This window comes from Zerene cesonia, chromosome 13, assembly GCF_012273895.1.
Source record: "Zerene cesonia ecotype Mississippi chromosome 13, Zerene_cesonia_1.1, whole genome shotgun sequence".
NCBI lineage: Eukaryota > Metazoa > Arthropoda > Insecta > Lepidoptera > Pieridae > Zerene > Zerene cesonia.
The window spans coordinates 804825-829731 of NC_052114.1; the positions used below are offsets into that span (position 1 = coordinate 804825).

The window sequence follows — 24907 nt, forward strand, 5'->3', positions numbered from 1 at the left end:
TCACAACAATATTAGTATTTTTCGTTCATTATTGTTTTCAGCTTATATTAAAAATTATTTTATAGTTTTTAGTTTGATATGCTTGAAAAGCGTGTTTTTTAGTTTTTTTAAACTATATTTTATTAGTAGGGTACCACGCGTGTAACGCCACAGACTACAGCTAGTTATCACGTAAATTATATTACTGAATACCAACTTTAAACAGGGTCTTCATTAAAGGTATAAAATAGTGAAGTTAAAAACTAGCCAGGTAGTTTTTACAGTAAGCCCAAACATAAAAAATACAAGATACTTACAGTTTATTTATATCTTGTATCTATAAACTATTTTACGATTTTATTCTATAAACGTTCTTATTTTTAAAGAAAAAATTTTCGTGCATCTTTAACATATATTTATGTCCCCCTTTATTTAATGATATACATAGTAAAACGAAATATTTACATAATCGAGTTTGTACAGGAATATACTGCTATTTTCCAGGAATTGATCCAGAGAACAGTCGCCTAACATATTCCATATCCGGCCAGTACTTCAGTGTTGATTCCAACACGGGTGTAGTTACGTTAGCAAAGAGCTTGGATAGAGAGGAACAAGCGACGCTGGAAGTCATTATTAGTATAACAGGTAAACTGTTTTGTTATACTTGCATAAATTTTTGTAAACCAAGTATAGTATCCTAATGAAATTACTCTTGAGGAAATGTACATCTAAAACGCCAATTTTCTAGATGGCCAAAGGAAATCGAGTTTCTATGTTGTTTATTAAATAATAATGAATTCATTTGATAATCCAAAGTTCAACTTTATCAAAGTTCTTTCGAGAATAATTTAGGTATGTTTTTTATTCGTTGTTATAGCTTCCTACAACATAGCAGAGAAAATGTATGTACTATATTGTATAATGTCAATTTTATAATTTTTTATGTATGAGCAGATAACTGAGCTGGTGGTTCGCCTGATGGAAAGCAATCACCACCGCCCATGAACATTCGCAAACGCTTATGCAAGTGCACTGCTCGCTTATTAGGGGATACGGGATAAGGAAAGGTTGACGACTCGAAAGAAGGAATGGACTGGGAAGGTTGAGGACAAGGGAATGGAGCTCCGGCCCGTGTTTCGTATTACTTAAAACTTAAAAATTCGTATTAAAAATTATTACTTGCAGATGAAGGAATATCAGATGCAGAACCAAATACAGTGTCCTTACGTCGCGTGATACCAGTACGAGATGTGAATGATAACGCTCCTGTGTTCCACAATCGTCCATACATTGTTAACATCAGTGAAGCTACACCTGTTGATAGTGAGATTGAGGTGAGATTCAAAATGTTTTCGTAGTTGCGCCGAAATAAATTGAGTTTTCAATTTATCTGCACATTCACGTCACCACTGCCCGAAACGGTGATTATAATTCGACAGCATGTGACCAGAGTGGTAAGTTATGGCCTAAGCTCGGGAACCTGTGGCCCTGCAGTTGGAAGATATTATATGGGCTGAGGATGATGTATTTGAAATGCTTCTTCATCACATTTCCATCGTCACGATATGTTTCAAATTATAGTTATAAAAAGATAATAATAATCAGAATCTTCTTCTAAATCTAAATCTTGAGTAATAATCAGAAGTTAATTGTTTATAATTTACCATGTTGGTCCTTTGAGATTATATTTTCATTATATGTATCTTGAACACGTCCCTCTACTTACAATATTTTTACCGGTTGAATATTTTAAATTATAAAAAAAATATCTTAGGAAATTGATTTTCAAATGTCAGGAATATCGAAAAGGATTGATTACATACAACATACAAATTGATCCATACATTAAAAACGCATCGGCAATTTCCTCAGAATTTAAAAATGCAATTTCATTTCACAGGTTTCTCCTAAGATATTGATAACAGATCTAGATGAAGGCGAAAATGCAAACGTTCGAGTTTCCTGTTCTAGCAAAGACAGGGGAAGTGATGCTGAGGCTTGTTCAACATTTAGGATTGTTACTGACATGGTGAATATGTTAATATTTTATAGCAATTATATTTTTATTTTATAACGGACTAACCTTTCTTAGTACATAAGCATTTCATATATTGAGGTTTCGTTATTAAATTTAGGAATTAATCATTTCATTATCAGTCACGTTCGAGTCCATACGTCGTAGTTTTTGAAGAAAAAATTCACGTAGCCGCATTGACAATTTTTTGATAGGGTGCACTAAAATTTTAATTAATGTTATACGTGCTATCTTTTATTGGCAGTCAAAATGACATCGTGTATTTCTTGATTCCAATTAAAATTAATTCTACACCAGTTAATTTTACAACAGTATGTAAATATACAGTGGCAGGATCACGGGTGGCCGAGAGGCTAGGCGTTGCTACGGTTAGGCAAGAAACGCTGGTTCGAATCCTGCCTCGTGATCAAATTTTTTCTATTCTTTCAAAATTTCTCATGCAAATATTGAATAAACACACGACACCAGATATCACCTAACGAATACCAAGCGCGCATCTACCTCGCGAGCCCGCTGGACTACGAGAGCCGCACCGCGTACGTCATTACGCTGGAAGCGGTGGACGGCGGCGGGCGCGCGCGCCGCGCCAGCGCCAGCGTCGCCGTCGGCGTGCGCGACGTGCAGGACCAGCCGCCCGTGTTCCTCAACGCGCCCTACTCGCCCACGGTGCCGGAGAACACTAGCCCTGTGAGTATTGGTGAAGTACGCTCGTTTGTGTGTTAAAAAGACGAATGCTACTTAACTGCTTTCTGGTTGACACTGGCCAGTATAGGGTGCGGAGACAATAGTTCAATTCTGCTGTAAGTGTAACTTAGGATTTAAATATTCTTCGTCGTAAAAAGTAGGAAATCTGGTTTAATGTAAATATTATTTATATTCACTCATAAAATGCATTGTTCCATGCGCCTAAAATTATCTTCAAAAAATATTATTAATTGTATATTAATCCTTTTTCAGGACACAAGTATATTAGAAATAATAGCCAAAGATGGCGACACAGCGAATCCTCGACCAGTTTTGTTGACCCTTGAGGGCGATGTACAATCATATTTCAAGTTGCTGCCCGAGAGACCAATTGGCCGTGCTATTCTGACTACGACAAATACCCCTATTGATAGAGAGAGCGATATTATAGTGCAAAATGGTGGAGTTTATACTTTTAATATTAAGGTGAGTTTTGCCAGAATCAAAGAAGATACCAACATAATATTAGAGCAGGGGTTTCAAATATTTTAATTACGATTGTAGTTCATTCACAATATAAGTAATTAGTGTCCCTTACATGCTTTTTGAAACCTTCATATTTGCTTTAATTACCTTCCACAGGATTACGTATTATATATAAATTAAATGCATTTTAACATAATTTTTCCAGGCCACAGAACTCATAAATAATGAAGTGCCATCAGATTTTACGGTTATTCCAGTTACCGTAATTGTTACCGATGTTGATGATCATGTACCGATTTTTAATAAAGACACATTTGACATATCGATACCGGAAAATATTGACAATGGCAGCCCTATACCCGGTTTATCGATATACGTTGAAGACATTGATTTAGGGCAAAATAGCAAATATGACTTGAAACTACGCGATGTCTTTAACTCTGAAGGTGTATTTGCTTTAACTAATGAACACGGTGAAGGTAGAACACCAATAAGCGTTAAAGTCAAAGATTCGTCCAAGCTAGATTATGATGTTGATGATGAAGAAAAAAGACTGTTCAGTTTCGATATTGTTACATCACTACACGATAAAGAATTATCGTCAGCGAGAGTTAATGTCAAGTTATTAGATGTCAATGATAACGCTCCGGTATTTGAAGAACAACAATACAAACTGAACGTTCTAGAAAACGCTACAGTCGATACTAAAATTGGTGATATCAGAGCAACCGATAAAGATTATGGAATATTCGGTGAAATCGAGTACACTTTAAGCGGTTTTGGCGCGAATTTCTTTAAAACAGATAAAAACAAAGGTGGAATTTACGTAGCAAGAGAGCTAGACTATGAAAGTCAGAAGAGTTATAGTTTAACGTTGTTTGCCAAAGATGGCGGCGGTAAAGGATCGACTACTAGTGTTTTTATTGATGTGTTGGATGTAAATGATAATGTCCCACTTTTTGAGGCGTCTGAGTATAGTCGAACGATACGAGATGGCGCTACTAGCTTCGAACCGCAACTGGTTATTCGAGTGAGTATATTATAGCTAAAAATTAATTTAATTTTAACAGATATTTATAAAAACAACTGGTTAAACTAGCGTGGACTAGTATGACATGCTTTTGTTACGTTTGCAGATTGTCTATTGCTTCTCACAGAAAAATAATAAAAAACTGTTCAAAGATATATTTTGCTAAATAGATCGCTAACAGATTAGGAAAGACAAATGGTTATACAAAAATGTTGGAACAAGTTTTAAATGATTTGTTTGGCTATATTTCCCAGATTGGTAAGCCACTTACAGCCATGAAAATGTTTAAAATTTATTTTAATTTTAGGCAAGCGATATAGACGGGCCTACTCAAGGAGGGGGACGCATTCGCTACTCCCTCGAATCAGATAACAGTATAGCACACAAGGGACAAGTGTTTACCATCGATGAGCAAACCGGGGAACTGGATATAGTGCAGAAAGTGGAAACTATGGACACACCACGTGGACAGTATGAACTGGTTGTTAGAGCTACTGATTATGGTGAGATATAAAACTTCATATTCATCTGTAGTACTAGTTGTAGCCCGGGACTTTGTGTGGGAGTCCATGCAAAATTTCTAAAATTGTTCTTAAATAGTAGTTAATGTTACATCTCTTCTCTTCTCTATATATATAAAATTCGCGTGTCACAATGTTACTTACCATACTCCTCCAAAACGGCTGGATCGATTCTCATGAAATTTTGTGTATATATCAGTTAGGTATGAGAATCGGCCAACATCTATTTTTAATCCCCTAACTGATAAGAGAAAGGCAGAACAGCGTCTGCCGTGTCAGCTAGTAGTTTACAAGTCTGTTATAGGCTTCATAAAAATATAGGAAATTAAACATTTAACTGTTTTATACTGAATTGAAACAAACAACTTCATATTAATGAATTAATACGTTATTGTACACATTTTAATAATGACTATTGATTAAAATATGCTTGTTTTGATTTGCTTTAGGTACGCCACCGCTTTTCAACGAAACTCGCGTGTTCATTCGCGTAGGAGTGCCCGGGAACCAACGGCCTACATTCAAAGGAAACTATCATCACTACAAATACACTGTTAACCAAAAGAATGACGTCACTGACGATTTTACTTTTGACCTTAATCCAATGAACTATAAGGCAAATATTAGAGAAGACGCGAAGCCGGGAGACAATGTTACTATGGTTGTAGCGAATGATCCAGATGGATTGGATGATTTATTAACGTATCATATATTAAGTGGATCGAAAGACAATTTTGTTATTAATGAGAAGTAAGCTAAAAATTCATGTTTTGATTCTAGTTCAAAACATTTTTTATTTTTATTTTATTTGTATTTAAATTTATAGTACTAGTTATTGCCCGCGGCTTTGCACGCGTTAATTCAGAGTAGTTTAAAAGATTATTATATATAAGTAAACCTTCCCCCCAAATCACTCTATCCCGTTTCCTTTTCCTCACCCGTCCTAGTCCATTCCTTCTTTCCAGTCGTTAATCCTTTTCCCCATAAAAGCGGGCAGCGCATTCACAGAAGTACTACCTTTGCGAATGCGGGCGGTGGTGATCGCTTACCATCAGGCGAACCACCAGCTCAGCTGCTCGCTATGACATAAAAAAAAATCTATTATAAAAAAATCCCATCAAAATCCGTTACGTAGTTTTAAATATTAAAGCATACAAAGAGACATAGGGACAGAGAAAGCGACTTTGTTTATACTATATAGTGATAATAATATGGATATTTATGAAGAAACTTTCTAACTTTCAGAACAGGTCTGATAACAGTATCAAGCGATGCGAACTTAGATCGCGATTTAAATACTGACCGATACGAAATCATAGTATCAGCTGTTGATAGTGGAAGACCTGCGCCAGAAACAGCTACTACAACCGTCTTCGTTCACATATCGGACGTTAATAATAAACCTCCAGTTTTTAACATCACACAAACAACTACATACATATCAGAAAGAACGCCTATCAACGAAACTGTTACGAAAATTATTGCACACGACACAGACTTGACAGCAAAGCTGAAATACTCCATAACAGATCCCATCAAAGCGTTTTCTAAAGCTGGTGTTCAATTAAAACCAAATGCGAACTATGATTATAAAAACCTCTTTCGTATAGATGAAGACACTGGAGATATATTCGTTAATGGGACTCTAGACTATAGTCAGGTTTCAATAGTTATACTGACTATTAAAGTAGTCGATGTAAATGCAGAGTTGAATAAAGAGCAATTCGCAACAACAGAACACACTATTTATATACAACCTTACGCCGACGATAATCCACGGTTTATGAATTCTGGTTGGACGAACTCTAATCCATTAATTTACCACAAAATCAAAGAAGAACAGCCTATTGGCAGCACTGTGCTAGTTCTGATGGCTGAAGACCCTATATCAAATTCTAAAGTGACAAATTTCAAAGTGGTTGACTCAGAAACTGGTTTATTACAAGTGGATCCTTTTAGTGGCCAAGTTGTACTAACGAGGCACTTAGATTATGAAGAATTAAAGAGTCCTAATTTAACACTAACTGTACAAGCCATAGGTAGTGACGAAAGTAAGCATAATACAGCGAAAGTTGTTATTGAAGTGATTAATATAAATGATAATGCTCCAGTGTTTGAAAAAGAGGTGGGTCATACAATTCTCACATTATTTAAATATTAAACATTAAGCGTAAAATATACAATTGGATAGCATAATGTACTAGTTCATCCTTAGGCATTAAGCTGTCAGTAATACAATAAATTGTTTTTATGCATTATATGTTACCTTAAAGTGATACAAGCTGCGCCTCGCGGTTTCACCCGTGTAAGTCCGTATTCCGTAAGAATATCGGAATAAAAGTTGCCTATATATTATTCCGGTTGTCCAGCTGTCTACGTACTAAATTTCATTGCAACCGGTTCAGTAGTTTTTGCGTGAAAGAGCAACAAACACACACACACATCCTTATAAACTTTCGCATTTATAATATTAAGTTGGAAGTAGGATAGGATTTTTATGCAGTATGATATGTTTACTAATAATCTGACATGTTCATTGCTCGAATGAACAGCTCCAACCTATAATATAATGTAACAAAGGGTTTTGCTTTCAGTTGTACAAAGTCAGCGTGCTAGAATCGATTCTTTACCCCGAAACAGTGGTCACTGTTAAAGCGAATGATAAAGACGCAGTGTTAACTAAACAGGACGAGCAAAATGGATATTCCGACGTACGATACATGTTGAGGGGAGAAAATACTGAGCTGTTTGTGATTAATAACAAAACAGGGGAAATACAGGTATTTTGATATGAAACATAACTTTTGAGAGATCTCATAAAAAAACTAACAAATAACAGCATTATACATTACAAATTTTTATTTTTATATGATTGCATATTTATTATATGGTGCTTGTTTGAATATTTGTAAATGATTTATGATAAACTTTTCATATTGCCAGTAATTTTTCGAATATAGGAGATATTGTTTTGTATCCAATTTCCTAGCTTCTGATTCCCTGTTCTGGTCCTTGATAAGTCATCAATTTGTCGTGTACTTCAATAAATCAAGTGTAAAAACAAAACTAAATGTTTATTTAGAGCGGCAGCGGTAGTGTACCTTAAGGTGGCATTCACGAGCCGAGTCGGCAGGCTTGCGAACGCATCAATACATCAAGCATTAATCCAGCGAGATTGATTTGTCCAGGAATAGTCCGAATATCTTTGCTTGGATCACTGCAATTCACTAAATTGATAAATGTGTCAATGCCTTACAAAATTTAATTTTGTCTTCTAGGTAGCCCCAAATAAAACGCTAGACCGCGAACGTCAATCTGTCCTCCGTCTGGAAGTGGAAGCGATCGACGGGCCGGCTGCTACTGAGAGACTGAGATCCACCACTGCGGTGCTGATTGATGTACTGGATGTGGATGATAACTCGCCGACGTTTGAGAAAACTGTGTATACCGGTAAGGATAAGTTAGCTGGGATAGTAAGTGAAGTCCCGTGTCCCCTTGTGGGGTATGGGGCAGATGATGTCATCTGCCCCATACCAAGATATATGTACATCTGTTTTACTGATCGATTTTTTATGGACAAGTAGGTGATCAGCCTTCTGTGTCCTGCCAGACCGAGACGTTGTTTTTTTGTGCGTCCCCACCGGGAATCGAACCCAAGACCCCTCGCTTCTACGCTCAGGCGTTAACTAATGTACCAAGGAGGTGGTCAAACTCAAGCTGGGATATTCACGGTAAATAATTTCCGTTGGAATCCCTCAATTAAAAAGAGAGAGAAAATCGCGATACCTTATTGGTCACACAAAACCACATGCGTAATAATGAGTTAGTCTTTGCTTAACACATTGTAGGGTCATTTCCAAAATAAAAACGAAACTTGCGCCATCAAATCACTAAATACAAGTAGGCAAATAAGTACATATATTTATGGTATTTTCAGCGGTAGTTCCTGAAAATGTCCCGATTGGCATCAGTGTCGTAAAGTTGCTAGCTATCGACCCTGATGAAGGTCTGGGAGGCGAGATTAAATATGAATTCCTTGATGAGGGCGAAGCGAATGGTAAGATTCAATTTAATAATGTTTCCAATTAAATAATCGTTATTAAGAACGAGAAAGAAGTGATCATTTACAAATAATTAAATGTACAATATTGTTATGTGTAGTGTATGTGTTCTATTGATTTCAGGCTTATTCACGATCGACCCATCAACTGGTGAAGTAAAAACAAAAAAGGAGCTCACAGGTAGAGGTCGTACCGATCCCTATCGGCTATTAGTTGGGGCAACAGATGGAGGAGGTCATTCAGGAGATGCTTCTCTTGCAATTTATATAGGGGATGTTAGTGCTAATGATGGAGTACCTAGGTTTATACGTCCAGCGGAAGGCGAGGATATCTACGTAAGCGAGGTAAGGGGAAATTTGGTTGTGAAAGAGCCTAATTATTATTGAAATGTTGTTTAAATCTTCTTATAAAATCTGAATATCACTTTTAGAATGCCACAATAGGCTCGATGGTGTATCAAGTAGTGGCTAGTGACCCAGATGATCCGACTCAGCCTGCTGGACAGTTGTCTTACCGAATACAACGCACTGAAGATGCTGCTGTGTTTGCTATCGGTATGTAAAAGTGTGAAATAATAAATGCGAATCATGAACAAAGATGTGCACTTAATAAAAATGGTACTTAACATTTGTTAAATAATAAAAAAGTCTATAGAATATGACATTTTTGGGAAAAAATTTGTGGAATAACGCTACAAAGCTGGGCTTAGTGGTTGTTTCCATAGTTACACTATTACTGTTTGGCATTATTTTGTACCAACTGATATTAAAAAGAATATTTTTTTTATGTAACTTAACTCGTCAATCCATATTATCATTTTTAGCAGTAAGTAAATAAACACAATTATTCCAGACCCGGAGAGTGGCGTCATAACGATACGCCAGCCCTTAGACCGCGAACGCAAAGCGTCATACACACTAGTACTCGTCGCACAAGATGGCGGCTCGCCGCCGCAGCAGCGCACGCGCATTGTTACCGTGCGAGTGACCGATGTGGACGATCATAAACCGCATTTTGCTAGACATCTGGTAGGTATACATTACTATAATAAAGTTTAGAAGTGCATGTGTTATTATGTATGTTTCCATTTTAATTAGACATATTTAAAATAATAATCACGCGAGTAACAACTAGCCGAGCTTCACTCGCGTGGTGGTCTGGAGTTGTCATATGTTTTCAACATTATAATATTCATCCTCATAAACCACGTTTATGAATTAGCAGGAATAGCAAGATTTGTTATTTTAAGACAAATCATTTTCATTTTGATGGGATTGCAAACTTCTTAAATAATAATTAAATAAAACAATTTAGAATTTAAATAGACAATAAATAAATCATAGAATATTATTTATAACAGGATGCTCCGCCAGTATTAATGACCACGAAAGAAGAAGTTCCTATTGGCTCTGTGATTGGGAAAATTGAAGCTATTGATGAGGACATTGGAGAAAATGCGGCTATAGATTATCGTATTACTGGTGAGTACTCGTATGTATTTTTAAATTAGCAAGCTTTGTATTTGGAAAATAAGAAAAGTGTCTTTAAATGGACTACAATAAAAATTTGAATATTTTTAAAGCTTGCTTAACTATTTACAGCTGGCAATGAACTAGAATACGTAAAGTTACAAAGAACCAATGATAGCGAAGCTCTTATAGTAGCAGCCGCGAGATTAGACAGAGAGGCGATGTCTAGAATTTTGTTAACGATACAGTGCTTCAAATTGGGTACCAACCCGAGATTCAGTAAGACTTACAACAGATTGGTAAGTTGTTCCATAATTTATTTAAAAATGAAACACTTAATCGCATTTCCTTAATTACTTATTTTTTAAATATTCAAATACATTGCACCATTAGAATTCCATCCATCCATTCCTTTTTAATACATGAACTACCGGAATTTGATTAATTTATAAACAAATTCATATATTTAAAGGAAGAGAATCATGTCCGTCGTTAAATTAACCAAATTGTTCCAATAAAATAAAATAATAAAATTCCAGGACCCATCAGAGATCCAAATAGCAATCAAAATACTTGACATTGATGACCATCTTCCGCAATTTGAGACGACTAACATGACAATTGGAGTCAGACTAAACGTAGCTATAGGAACGACTATAGCTCTAGTAAAAGCTATAGATAAGGATCCAGATGCATTGCCCATAGACTATAAAATAGTTAACATGAGTTTTGAATCGCCTATTAAATCGAAGTCTTTGAATAATATAACAGATGTCATTGTGGTTAACGATACAACTGGAGAGTTGAGGATTATGAAGAATCTGATACATTATGCTGATGGGATATTTAGGTAAGAACATAGGATTGTATGCAATATCGATATTTATTTGTTTTTAAGTTCAAAGTGGGAAAATACATACAAAAATTGTTCTTTATAAAGGTATGGAAATAAAAGAAGGAATATAAAAGAGTTCTATTCAGGGTTATTTAAAAGATTGAGGAGCTATTTTATTTAAAACACACAGAAAATATATTATTTTTAATTTACAGGTTAACAGTACGAGCAAATAATTCCGATGATCCAGAAAGATTTAGCGATCTGCACGTTGAAGTAAGTTTTACTACCTTGAATATCACAATAAAATCACTATATCTCTCCATGGCCAAGAAAAATAATGATTTTTCGTAATAATTAGTAATAATAAGTTTTTCTATATTCAGGTGGTGGTAGTACGTGAGAGAGATCTATTGAGACTAGTGTTGCCGAATGGCCGCGCGCGCTTGGCGGCCCTCAAGGAAAGCATATCGAAAGTTCTAGAGTTGAAACAACTCAAGTTGCAAGTGCATGATTCCACGCATGACGCCTTCAACGATAATATGGGGTGAGTTGAGGTGTTTGAAAATTTGGATACTAAATGATTAACTAGAAGCGAATGTTTTAGTGTGATTGATAAAGAAGCAAAAAAAAAATACGGTTTTGTTTTTGAAAATGTTGACTGTGTTTAAATTCTTTGGGCGGAGGTTCATACTGCGAGCCACTAAACGATAACCGTCGGCCGTCCGCAGGCCGTGCTTCCAGTTCCGCACGCGGGCGGGCGCGGCGCTGACGCCGCAGGCGATGAAGGCGACGATCCGGTCGCTGGGCGCGCAGTTCCAGCGCGCGCTGCAGCAGCACGCCGTGCGCAACATCACGCGCTGCGGCGCCGCGCCGCGCGCCGCGCACTCGGCGCCGCAGCGCGCGCTGCTGGCGCTGGCCGCCGCGCTGCCGCCCGCCGCGCTGCTCGCGCTGCTCGCGCTCTGCTGCATGCACTCCGCCGGTCAGCATTTTTTTTTTTAAGTGGAAAATGCTCATAAATACCCACAGCCTGAGGAAAGACCGTGGGTTATGTCGAACTCCCATTGCCTAGAGAGGCAATGGACCTACCGACTAAACTCCACTGTGTCCCGTCTTCCCGCGCTATTCGCCGAGGTCGTGGGAACTCTTATAAAATCATCCACTACCCCGGCTGCGGCCGCCTGTAAACAAGCCCACCATCAGGTTACAACAAACCCTTAGACAATTACGCGAATGCGTCTCCTCATTCTCATGCGAAGTCGGTCAGCGCGCGCCTAACCCAACCTAACCTAACCTTGTTGGCCATATGTGACCCTATTTTCATTTCTTGTCAGCTCTACCGCGATAATCTTACTATTAGCCCTATGTAACGCTCTATTTTGCCTCCTGTATGTAACACTAGCGGTCTGCCCCGGCTTCGCCCGTGGTACAAAAATGGCCTATAACCTTCCTCAATTAATGGTCTATCTAACACTGAAAGAATTTTTCAAATCGGATCAGTAGTTCCTAAGATTAGTGTGTTTAAACAAACTACATTAGTATAGAGTATAGATTTCTATCGCCACCGCAATCCCACCCAAATACTAATTTATGGTTGGTGACTGCAGTAGTCTATTGGAGATGGAGTTAAGTCGGTAGATCACTATATGTGTAACACTTTAATATATTAATCCTACGCGAAGCAATTTTCACTTCTCTTTCTCTTAAATACAATAGTTGTTATATTTTTCACAGCTGATTCTCATTTATTATTTCCCTTCCAGCAAAACGCCGCATGCGCGCTTCGTTGCTGGCCTGCCGAGAAGCCCCTACAACCATATCTCAACCAACAAGACTATATGCGGAACCATTATATTCTACGTGACGTAATCAAGAACTTTAATAATAAATTCTCAAACAAACAAATACAAATATAAAAGGAAATAGATTTGTATCGAATCCTGGATTATCCTGGTCGATGATAAAATCATAAAAATCAGTCAGGGAATAGTGATAAATGTCTGGAAGATAAAGATTTTTTGTTAGTCACGAAAAATACTGCCTTTGTAAATTAAAAATAATAGCCTGATATTTCTCAAATTTTGTATGCAGTTTATAATATTGAACTAACCATTGTCCGGGGATCACATAAGCGAAGCGACCTGCAACTATATAAGAAATAGACTTGTGTGACTCAAAAGACACATGTTAAAAAATAGTACTATTTTTAGTGATAATGTCAATTAGAAAAAAAAATGTCACCTGCATTGAAATTAATAAGAAAAGACTTATAAATTACCGTCCGTATTGTAGGGTTGTAAATAATAGTACATTATAGTATTTACTTAAATCTAGTTTATTTTTAAGAATATCTTCAAACTATTATAATATAAATGAGCCTCGTAGATAAATACTCGGTTTTGGTAATATTTACACCACACTTTCAGTACAAAAAAGGCCATTTATGAAAGTTCAATGTAAAATTATATTAGTACAAAATAAAATATCTATATTTTTTTTCACTTCAGACAATTTTACAAAATGTTGTGCATTTTTTAACTTATTCGAAATCGGTGCGAAATATATACATCGATTATATTACGTATATTTAGCACTGATTTTGACAAAAAGATATGTTATTTTTTATTTGCACAATATTTAGATATTATATTATTCTTACAATTTATTATAATATCGATTTAAATGTTATCGACACAACTCAAATTCAATAAAATTAGTAATTGTTAAGTCTTAGATGTAGTTAATAATTATTTTCATACAAATACAAATTATCAATTATATAAATTTTACATTGTAATTTATACATTTAATATGTACAATATTTTTATTACAACAGTAATAATTCAATGTTAGCTTGAAGTCAGTCACATATATCATATTTATTTGTACTTTTGTAAATAAAGTTATACACCATGTTTTTAATAGTTTTCTTCCTAAAGTCAAGCATTACTCCTTGGTATAAATTCTAGATCAAAATTACTCAGCCTTACTTGAAATTGCTGTCGACTGTACTTCATACCTTCCTCCATCACAATTGTCTTTACTGTGAAATTTCTCAGTAAATGTACTAAACCGGCTTTCAATTGCAGTATACCATATCTCGCTCCAAGACATACTCTATTGCCCCTCCCAAATGGCAAGTAGGTTATATCAGCTATATTGTGTTTATTGTCAGGAGAGAACCTTTCTGGATCAAAAACTTCTGGGTCGGGATAATATCTAGCATCGTGGTGCAGCTCAAATATAGGTATGAAAATCTTAGTCCCCTTATCCACTTTAATATTACCAATGGGAAGAACGGTATCCTTCACGCATTTTCTCGTCACATAGCCCACTGGTGTGTGAATTCTCATCGATTCATTAACTACCATATCCAGTACTTTAAAACTTGTTATTGCGTCATAATTCATTGAGCCATGTAGTTTGAATGCTTCGTCAATCTCACTATGTACCTTGCTTAAATATTCTGGTCGTCTCCCCAATTCCACGAGCGTATTGAATATAACTGTAGCAATTGGTTCCACGCCTGCTGTGTAAAAGAAGAACGCTTGAGCCGCTAATAGTTCGTCTGTAGGTTCCAATTTTAAATCTGAATCCTTATCCACCATAGTTCCTGCGTTCTTTAAAGACACACAAACATCAGCAAAATCGTGTCTCTTCACATAGTCCGCTTCCCGCTCGTGTATCACTCTTTTGATTGCATTTATGATAAGATCCTCGAAGCCTTTAAACATCGAAAAACCCAAAAGATTATATAGCGGATTACACAAATGTCCAATAGAAAATTTAAGATTCAATTTGAACGACGATTTGAAAGCATTCTGCGTCATATAAAGGAAGGGTGAATCGAAGATAGACTTTGTGCCCACTCCAAATACAGCGGCTCCTATTGCTGCACAGCAAAATGAAGATATAGTATTGAAAGCGTCACCTTTTAGGAGCAATCTATTGTCTTTCAAATGCGTAACAAAATCGATTGCACTCTTATCAATGATGTAGTACATGGACTTCAGTTTTGTTGTCGTGAAAAGGGGAGTCCTATGTTGACGCATTAGCTTCCAGCGATTACCTTCCATAAAAAGAATGTTATCTGCTAGTAGGTCATCCTTGTTAACATCCAGTCCTCTGTGGTTAAATGAGTTGAAATCCGCTATCAGCACATGTTGAACGTTCTTTGGATGAGTCACGTACAAAGTAGGTGTTAAAATAGATCCGAGGCCAATAGCGGGTTCATTGGGATACTCCTTGTAAACTTCCCATAAGTTTTCGAAAATCGCTTTGTCCTTCGTTAAAAAATCCCAAAACACTCCCATGACTTTATGCTTCTTGTAAAATGCGACATTTCTCCTTTTCCAGTAGAATTCATTGTATCTTCCAATGATAAAAATTAAACATAAAATTGTTATTATAAGCGCAAGGATGAATGTGATCATGTTGCATGAATGTTTTCTATGGTCGAAATGGATGTCTTGATTTAATGGCGCAGTTATAGCTAGTGTTATCTCAGGAGATAATGAACCTACTTTAAATAAATGGGTATTGAGTGCACTCTATTTTATTATTATTACAAAATAATAATCGTATGCGAGTATAGATAATGTTTTTATACGTCTCTTATGAAAGTAATAATTATGATAATTATTTGTCATGTTTGTCTGTATGTAGCTAACAGATTATCACACTAATATTAAATGGAGATTTGTTTGTTTGGATGTTTGTCCGTCAATCACGCTGAAACTATTGAATCGATTTTGATCAAATTTGGTATACCCACAGGGTATAAGCTGACTTGGGAGATAGAATACTTTTTATCCCGATTAAATGCTCCCTTGCGATAAAACAGGAATCTTGATATCCGAGCGGAGCCGGGACGAGCGTCTAGTTTTTTTTTTTTTTTTTTATTTATTTATTTATTTATCATTAATATTATTACAAAAATTATACAAATTTACATTAGTTATCTATATGTCTAAAAGGACGCACGCTAGTTTATTTAAATACATAGAAATTTATTTAAATACAGTTTTTTTACATACCCAATTCATAATAATTATTTGTTGTATAGTTTTAAATAAACCATTATGATAACATTTCCACGTGCCTTATCAAATGGTGTAATTACACGGTTTAAAGGGCAAATTCGATTTTCAAAAATATTATTTAATCTTTAACCTACCATGGTACTAGTTATAATATAGATAACAGAATATTGTATGATAAGTAATAATGACTAATTGAGTTTAGACTCACGAGAGGAATACAGTTTTCTATTTTTTTATAATACTTATTTAGATATAGTGGTTAACACATGTGACACACGACACACACTGAGAGGTCCTGGGTGCCATTCCGGTTCCGCGTTCAGTGGGGACTCATAAAAATGTCTTTTGATGAAAGGGCACAGAAGGCTGATCACCTGCTTACTTATAAAGAAAATCGATCAGTGATACGGATGTATAGCATATATCCCATAGCCCACTTGGAGACACGCGACTACACTTTTCATTACCTTAGATTTGACAGCTTGCCTGACGTTTGTTGATCTAGATTCTAGATAGATTTTTATTAACTGATTTGAGTCTTTTACGTAGGTAATTAGTAATTACACCTATTATTAATGTAATATAGGTAGGTAATTACATTATATCGAATAATGGATTCGATATAAAATACATATACATGCCGAAGTGATAGCCTTCTTTTTTGAAGATGATAATAAAAACTTTATATAGGTATTGAATTAACGAAGGTAACTGCCGCATACGCATTAAGCCGGGAATCTCCCTCAATTGAAACCAAGGGCGGCCGTTTTTTGAAGTCTGTGTAATATTATTTATAAATTAATATAACGAGTCATAAACTATTTGAATTTCTACGTCATATTAGCCACAGGAGCTTGGTGGGTTGTCTAATGATTAGCGTTACCATCGCCCATGAACATTAGCAAAAACGTAACACCATTGGCAGAGATTAATAGCCGTACTCACGTTTCGTACGATGAGTCCTGTTCTATATTTATGTCTCATCTCATTTTTCCCTTAAAAACCGGCAACCCATTTGGAGGAGTCTTACATCTGCTTATGAGCAGAAGCGACTACGCTTACCAACTCAGCCGACCAGTCAACTCGTTTGCCGGCTCTAATTTCAAAATGGAAAAATATGAAATACTCAAACAACTCAAAGAACACAAGTATAGACTTTCGTTTACAAAGATATTGAATTCCATTCACGGTTACCTTAACAGCGATATTACGTAATTACACGGTCTATGTTATTGTTTATAAACAATCACAAATATTTTCCTTATAGAAAATCATCAGCGAAAAACCTATTAGTCTCGAGACATACCGTTGATCTATATAAAATGTATAGCAGGAAAACAGGTATAATAACCGACTCATCTATAAATGTGCTTCAGTGTTGCATCGTTCTTTGTCACGCCATATTAAAATGGCGTGTGTAAAAACTATCGCCTTTTTGGCGTTTTATGTTGCAGTTGTAGTGTGCTATCGTAGTAGGGAAAAGCAGGTTGGTTTTGTTTTAGTATATTTCAAACGCTTTAATATTTTTGTATAATCAGATGCGCCTGTCAATTAAATATAGCAATTATACACAAAAGTGCTAATCAATATAATATCTTATAAATGAGAAAATCTGTACGTCTGTTGTGTTTTATCCAATTACACCGATCTCGAGAATTACGGACACAAGTTTTTTTATTATTCAAAATCAAACTAGTTTCCTCATAGCTTTGTTTTGCACAAATATATGCACTTGCACTTTCGATGCTTAGCCTTGAACTCAATGATGAACCTTGACGACTTATATAAACCTAGCTATATATTATTATTGAACATAATTCTTTGTTTTTCAGCAAAAGCCGATAGTGACATTAAGAGAGGGTAAAATCAGAGGAACAATAGAAACCATCTATGATGGATCGTCATATTATAGTTTCAAAGGCATACCGTACGCCGAAGCGCCGGTTGGGGAACACAGATTTGAAGTAAGGACCTATTTGTATCAAATAAAGGATCATTTTTTACCTTTATCCTTTTAAGAGCCAAACCGATTTGCCTTCTGTGCTATATATTTTAGCATAACTTTTTTATTTTTTTATTGTTATTATGTTGGCAGTTCAATAAAATGTTTGCAATAAATAATGAAATAAATAGTTTCCACCATTTTGAACAAATGTTAGTACCGCTATCGTTCTGATATAACATAATACCGATCGAACAATTTACATTTTTTTTATAATAATTCCAAAGCATGCAATATGCATTGTTTTATAGTAAGTAAGTTCATGAAACAACAAAAGTAAAAATTACCTTAATATGTACGTACAAAATCTCACCTTATATGGTTAGTAAATAATACGTCCTCCGATAACACAATCATGATGCCAATTTAACGCAATTAACAAATATTTTTATTTACAGTCAGAATCATTACCTCCAAAACCATGGCAAGGCATCCGGGACGCCTCAAAGCATGGTCCGGTGTGCACCCAATACGACTTTACCATCTCACAATACATAGAGGGCAGTGAACAATGCTTATTCGTTAATATATATACAAAGTCATTAAAACCAGAATCTAAAATACCAGTAATGGTATTCATTCACGGTGGTTCTTACATGTCAGGCTCTGGTAATTCAGATACTTTCTCACCAGATCTCTTATTAGAACATAACGTGATTCTAGCGACCATCAATTATAGATTAGAGTTGTTAGGATTCCTCTCTGTGGATACTCCAGATGTACCTGGTAGCGGTGGCATAAAGGACACGGTAAAGGCTCTTCGATGGATCAAAGAGAATATCGCGAAATTTGGCGGTGACCCGGATAACATTACTATATTTGGAGAAAGTTCAGGCGGTTCGTCCGTAACGTACCTTATGTTGTCTCCAACTGCCAGAGGACTGTTTAATAAAGTCATTGCTCAAAGTGGTACATGTTTCGAAGACTGGGCTCAAGCTAGAGGAATGAAAGAAAGAGCATTTAGAGCAGCCAAACTATTGGGCAAGGACACAAATGATGTTGGAGAATTGTTACAGTTCTTAAGAAGCTTACCAGCTCTCAATCTCACTAACCTTACTGAACAAACCATGACGGAGGAAGAGAAATATCGAGGCTTCCCTGAACAATTCATACCTGTTCTTGAAAAACATTTCAAAAATGTTAAAGCATTTATAAGCGAAGATCCAGTACAAAAGGTCGCTCAAGGAAAAGTTCCCAATAAGGTACCAATAATGTTGGGTTACAATTCCGGCGAGGGTATATCAGTAATTTCAGAAGAAATTAAAAAACTCGATGTCAAAAATAATAATGTAACCTATTTCGTACCAAGGCAAATCGTTGAAGCTGTGTCTAAGGAAAAAGCATTAGAATTCGGTGATAGGATTCAGAAGTTCTACGCTGGAAGTAGAAGCATATCAAAAGAAAACCCTGATATTGTCCGTGATATTTTAACAGATACAAATTTCGCATATAACACACACAGATTTGCTTATATGTATAGCGTATTTAACGCTCCGGTATACATGTATAGATTTAACTATGAAACTGACTTAAATATAATCAAGAGATACTCTTCTTATAAAGACTTGCCAGGAGTTAGTCATGCTGATGAGTTGTTCTATCTGTTTTATAATAACCTTAACAAAGAGGCATATGACAATCAACCGAAGCTGAGAGATATTGCGTACGAAGTTACAAAACTATGGACTGATTTTGCTAAATATAGGTATGAAAACTTCCATTTATTACGATTTACATTTGCTTGTATGGTCTTTGTGAATTCTATACTTGTGCACCGTGCACTTCATTATCATAAGTTTGGATTTATTTGTTTGAGGTAATAATACAGCTATTTTCAGCTCTTAAAAATTAAGAGTCTGTTTGAACGCTCTAAGCTCAGGAGTATAAATAGACGAATTTGAAAAATTATTACAATGATGTATATATTCGTGATCCTAAATGCCAGCTAAAGCCAGGGCGGACCTGTTGTCCATATTAAAATATCATGAAAAAACTATCCATTACATATCAGATTTCCTAAAACATTATTGTAGTCATCACACTTACTATTTTCATTGTTCTTTTGAAAATTATATTGCTAACTCTTAATATATTTCATTTGCAGTAACCCAACACCCGATGGCAGTTTAGGAGTAGATTGGCTCCCATACACACCATCAGGCAAGGAATACTTCAATATACAAGAGAAATATTCCGTTGGAAGGTACGCTGATCAGCAGCGCATGGAATTCTGGGACCAGATATATAAAGAGGCTGGTCTGCCGCACATGGGACACTAAATATTATATGGTTTCTAGAATAATGTAAATAAATATTTGAAATTGAATTTGGTTGTGTTTAATTGACTGTCCTAATGAAATTAAATTTAACTTTGTACGAGTTTATACTCAAGAATGGTTAAACAACTTTTAATAAGAATTATTTGATAAGGATTTGACCTATAAAAAAATTGGAAATTAATCCTACTGATATTATAAACGCGAACGGCTGTAGATATGGATGGATGGATCGATGTATGGATGTTTGTGACTCTTTCACGCAAAAACAGCTTATCGTATCTATATGAAATTTTTACAGAGATATTTTATAGTCTGAATTAGCACATAGGCCGTATTCCACCCGGGTACCACGCGAGTGATGCCGGGTTACAGCTAGTAATAATGATAAGTATAGAACGGTTCATATTATGTCATGGAATTGAACATAATATTTAATTTTTTCCGTTTCGAATTATTGTTGGAAATACATAGTTTGAAAACTTAAAAATTCACTTTCATAATGGAATCTATGAAATTGTTTCACTTGCTTATAGTGTGTATCCCGTAGGAATATCGTTAGAAAAGTTACCAATGTGTTGTTTCAGTTGTCTAGCTATCTACGTACAAAATTTCATTGCAATCGCTTTAGTAGATTTTGCGTGCAAGAGTAACAAACATCCATACATACATCCATCCATAATTACAAACTTTCATGATTATAATATTAGTAGAATAGGTAAATAATCTATGCATTATTCCTAATCAGAATGTAAAACTCATATAATTATTCAATGGTCACCGACCGAGTTTTAATAAATCTGTGAGCTTAAAGTCAAAATCTAGTGTAATGTAGTTGGTTATATACCAACATGCAAACATACAGATAATGCTAATAAAAGCGTGTTGAAAAGAAGTAGCTTATCGCTCTGAGGTTTGAATTGCAAATATTTTGATATAGTTAAATAAACAGCTTCTTACAAATATACATATAATATACCTACATATTAGATATATTATACCTACATACACTCTATTCTCGCTCATAAATCTGTGGTAAACCTACTCGAATACATATAATAAAGGACTCGATTATAAATTTTACTCATTCAAAGCCAGTCTGCTCTTATGTCTACAGGAAAATGTTTAACAAAAATAATATCATTTGTATCCTCCTATACGTCTCTAGTTCATCTTGTTTTCACCCGGAGATAAGACATGTGAGTGATTTTCCTGTATCTATACAATCCAATCTGCATAAGAATGTGTATATAGTATGTTTGCCTTTTGTGTTTTTATTTGTTTATCTGCCTTTGGGCTTTACCAAGTTGGAAACAAAGTAAAATGAAAAAACTTTGTCATAAAAAGGCTACATAGATAAATAAGTGTTCCTTAAACTTATTAAATACAATGAGAACTTTTACAAAAAAATTAATCTGCAGCCGAATTAGGCTAGGTTGGTAGTACGCAAAGCAGCGCCCAACTATAACGGGCTCTAAGGTGGCAAGTCGCCAACCCTTTGTTTTAAATAATCCACAATATTTATTCTACTAATGTTATTAAATCCTTTATTCGCATAGTTCTCGTTCCCTGGGATTTTCGGGATAAAAACTATCGTATGTCCTATTCGGGTCTGACACTATCTTTGTTCTAAATTTTATCTAAATCGATCGAGTGGTTTAGGCGTGACGAAGACATAGACATAGAGATATTTTAGAATTTATGTCATTGGGATGGATTACATACAATGTTATGGTATGTTGTAATTAGCATATTAAACCTTAAAACAAGCTAAATATTTATTTTTTCAGGAGAGACCTATAGTGACAATAACTGATGGCAAAATAAAGGGCACGGTCGAAAGGATTTATGATGGATCTCCATATTACAGTTTTAAAGGGATTCCGTACGCTGAAGCTCCTGTTGGGGAGAAAAGGTTTGAGGTACTGTCTGGGAATCATATTTCATTATAAGCGAAAAATAAATATTAAAGTTTACGCTTGAAAAAAATTAAAAAATCATTTCTTATAAAATTCACCAGAAGGACAGCCAGTTATATAATAAAATTCTCTGAAAACATATTATTTCCAGGCTCCACTGCCTGTCAAACCGTGGAACGGTATCCGTGATGCCGCAGAGCATGGACCTATTTGTGTACAAGCAAATTTAACAACGTCTCAGACAACTGGAAGTGAACAATGTTTATTCCTGAATGTCTATACTAAATCTCTAGACACACAGTCCAAAATACCGGTGATGGTGTTTATTCATGGCGGTGCATATGACTCGGGATCAGGAAACTCTGATATGTACTCGCCAGATCTGATCATACAACATGACGTCATATTGGTAACTATAAACTACCGCTTGGATCTTTTAGGTTATATATCTTTAGACATTCCCGAAGTACCAGGTAATGCTGGAATGAGAGACCAAGTTATGGCCCTTCGCTGGATTAAAGAAAACATTATGAAATTTGGAGGTGATCCTGACAGCATAACCATATTTGGGCAAAGCTCTGCAGGAACAGCTGTTACTTATCTTATACTGTCACCGATGGCTCAGGGGTTGTTCCATAAAGCCATAGCACAGAGTGGAGTCTGTGTGCAAGACTGGGCTCAAGGGAGAAACTTAGTACAGAGAGCGTTTAGAGCAGCTGCAGTTCTAGGAAAACAGACAAAGGAAGTTGGTGAATTACTGGAATTTCTTCGTAGTCTACCAGCCAGCAATCTCACTAATCTTAGTAGCAAGACTTCAACTCAAGATGAAAAATACAGAGATTTGGGTCAAAAATTTGTTCCTGTTGTTGAAGCTAGATTTCCAAATGTTGAGCCATTTATAAGCGAGGATCCTGCGTTAATGCTGTTGCACGGTAACGCTAGTAAAGTACCACTAATGCTTGGGTATAATTCTGGCGATGGAATTAAATCGATTTCTAGAGAAATAACAAGATTGGACGTAAGTAATAAAAATTCATCATACCTTGTGCCTAGTACCTTAGTTGATAGACTTTCGGAAGAGCAAATAATCAAAGTTGGAGCAAGAATAAAAAGATTCTATGTTGGTAGTGGGAATTTCAGCCAAGATCATCCTGAGAATATACGTGATATGGCAACAGATTTGCATTTCGCATACAACACGCACAGATTTGCTTACCTCTATAGCAGCTTGCAAGTACCAGTGTACATGTATAGATTTAATTACGATACTGAGTTGAACATAGCTAAAAAAATCACGCCATATAAAAATCTAGATGGCGCCAGTCACGCAGATGACTTATATTACTTGTTTTACAATATGTTCAATAAAAAAGTTTTGGATAGTGATCCGAAATTAAGAAAATATACCTATGAAATTACAAAAATGTGGACCGATTTCGCCAAAACTGGGTAAGTCGAAAGTTTCTCTAGTTTCGCATTCTATTTAAGTCAGAGCATATGCATGCATCATTGTTTTCTAGAAGTACTTAGTTTATAATTTACAAAATGCTCGCTCCGACTCCGCCCGAGTAAATTCTTAGGGCGTTTGTAAGTTATAAGAGGTAATGACTTTTAATATAATTTACATCAAATGTAAGAGTTAGGTCAGATAGGTTGGTCACACACTGTTACAGACTAGCCAAAGATACTATCAAGTGTGAGAAGAATATTATGATGAAAATACGCTATTTTCCTCTCCATGTATTATAGTATGTGCCTGAAAGATATCGCTTTTAGCGACAAAATCGCCTACTGCATTTTTTTTTATTTTTATGTCGAGAGACCGGTACCGAAGGCCTGAAGGCTAGGCGTTGGATTATGACGCGGATTTGAATCCCACACCGATATCAATTTTTGTCTTATATTTAAAAAAATCTCATTTCAATTTGACTAACTAAACTAAAAATCATGCTATTGTAGCTTTGATATTACCGTTTGAGTAAATAACAATTTACCTCTTAAATATACTTTATTAGCATGTCATTATTAATAATCTTAATTATTTTTTTTTATCCTCATACTTCATCGTCGTCATAATAAAAGGAAAAACATTACATTCTTACCGATAACTTTGCGTTTACCTTTGAGGTTTTCAAGTTTGTGGTAAATTACGCCATACTCTTATAGTTTATGAATCAGTGATCTGCGGGTCACCATGACGTCTTAACTCAGTAAACTATTACTACTTCCAGTAATACTCTGCCATTTTCCCACACTGGTTTACCACTGCTTGATGATCTCATGGTAACCCTTTTTTGTGGGGAAATCTTGCATGGATACCCACGGCTTAGCTGTAACATCGACATTCGCATGAAGAATTTAATTATGTCTAACAATTATATAACATCGATCCAACTATTATTGCATTATTGCAAGCCTTAGAAGATTTAATTTTATTATTGTCTGAGACGTATATATACTGTATTGAGTCCAGAATTTATTGCCAGTCACAAGGATTTCCTAATCTACATTTATTTATTTCATATACTTTTTATATTTCTGCAATGATAATTATAATAAACCACT

The 24907-nt window shown here is 35.6% G+C and overlaps 3 protein-coding genes across 3 annotated transcripts in view; 2 read left to right on the plus strand and 1 right to left on the minus strand.

The window, feature by feature from the left end:
* LOC119831572 (cadherin-23) overlaps positions 1-14019 on the plus strand; it is a 21442-nt gene extending 7423 nt beyond the window's left edge. Inside the window, exons 3-24 of the mRNA XM_038354982.1 lie at positions 484-627; positions 1168-1316; positions 1883-2011; positions 2486-2704; positions 2975-3187; positions 3393-4217; positions 4525-4720; positions 5188-5488; positions 5984-6863; positions 7333-7518; positions 8017-8188; positions 8676-8795; positions 8923-9143; positions 9230-9353; positions 9652-9827; positions 10160-10280; positions 10401-10567; positions 10808-11118; positions 11319-11379; positions 11490-11650; positions 11835-12085; positions 12867-14019. Coding sequence (XP_038210910.1) covers positions 484-627; positions 1168-1316; positions 1883-2011; positions 2486-2704; positions 2975-3187; positions 3393-4217; positions 4525-4720; positions 5188-5488; positions 5984-6863; positions 7333-7518; positions 8017-8188; positions 8676-8795; positions 8923-9143; positions 9230-9353; positions 9652-9827; positions 10160-10280; positions 10401-10567; positions 10808-11118; positions 11319-11379; positions 11490-11650; positions 11835-12085; positions 12867-12967 — 5228 coding nt within the window. The 3' untranslated portion in view covers positions 12968-14019. The remainder of the gene's footprint in view (positions 1-483; positions 628-1167; positions 1317-1882; positions 2012-2485; positions 2705-2974; positions 3188-3392; positions 4218-4524; positions 4721-5187; positions 5489-5983; positions 6864-7332; positions 7519-8016; positions 8189-8675; positions 8796-8922; positions 9144-9229; positions 9354-9651; positions 9828-10159; positions 10281-10400; positions 10568-10807; positions 11119-11318; positions 11380-11489; positions 11651-11834; positions 12086-12866) is intronic.
* LOC119831573 (cytochrome P450 6k1-like) lies at positions 13595-15656 on the minus strand. The gene has a single exon (XM_038354983.1). It carries the CDS (start codon positions 15534-15536, stop codon positions 14043-14045), a length of 1494 nt encoding a protein of 497 aa, XP_038210911.1. The 5' UTR covers positions 15537-15656; the 3' UTR covers positions 13595-14042.
* A 1813-nt stretch (positions 15657-17469) lies between these two features.
* The window catches only part of LOC119831208, a 13030-nt gene continuing 5592 nt past the window's right edge, over positions 17470-24907 (plus strand). The window contains exons 1-7 of the mRNA XM_038354498.1: positions 17470-17631; positions 17978-18109; positions 18546-19852; positions 20252-20423; positions 21482-21622; positions 22214-22345; positions 22494-23791. Coding sequence (XP_038210426.1) covers positions 17554-17631; positions 17978-18109; positions 18546-19852; positions 20252-20423; positions 21482-21622; positions 22214-22345; positions 22494-23791 — 3260 coding nt within the window. The 5' untranslated portion in view covers positions 17470-17553. The remainder of the gene's footprint in view (positions 17632-17977; positions 18110-18545; positions 19853-20251; positions 20424-21481; positions 21623-22213; positions 22346-22493; positions 23792-24907) is intronic.

Coding starts and splice junctions, on each gene's coding strand:
- LOC119831573 (XM_038354983.1), bottom strand. CDS start 15,536: ATGATCACATTCATCCTTGCGCTTATAATAACAATTTTATGTTTAATT.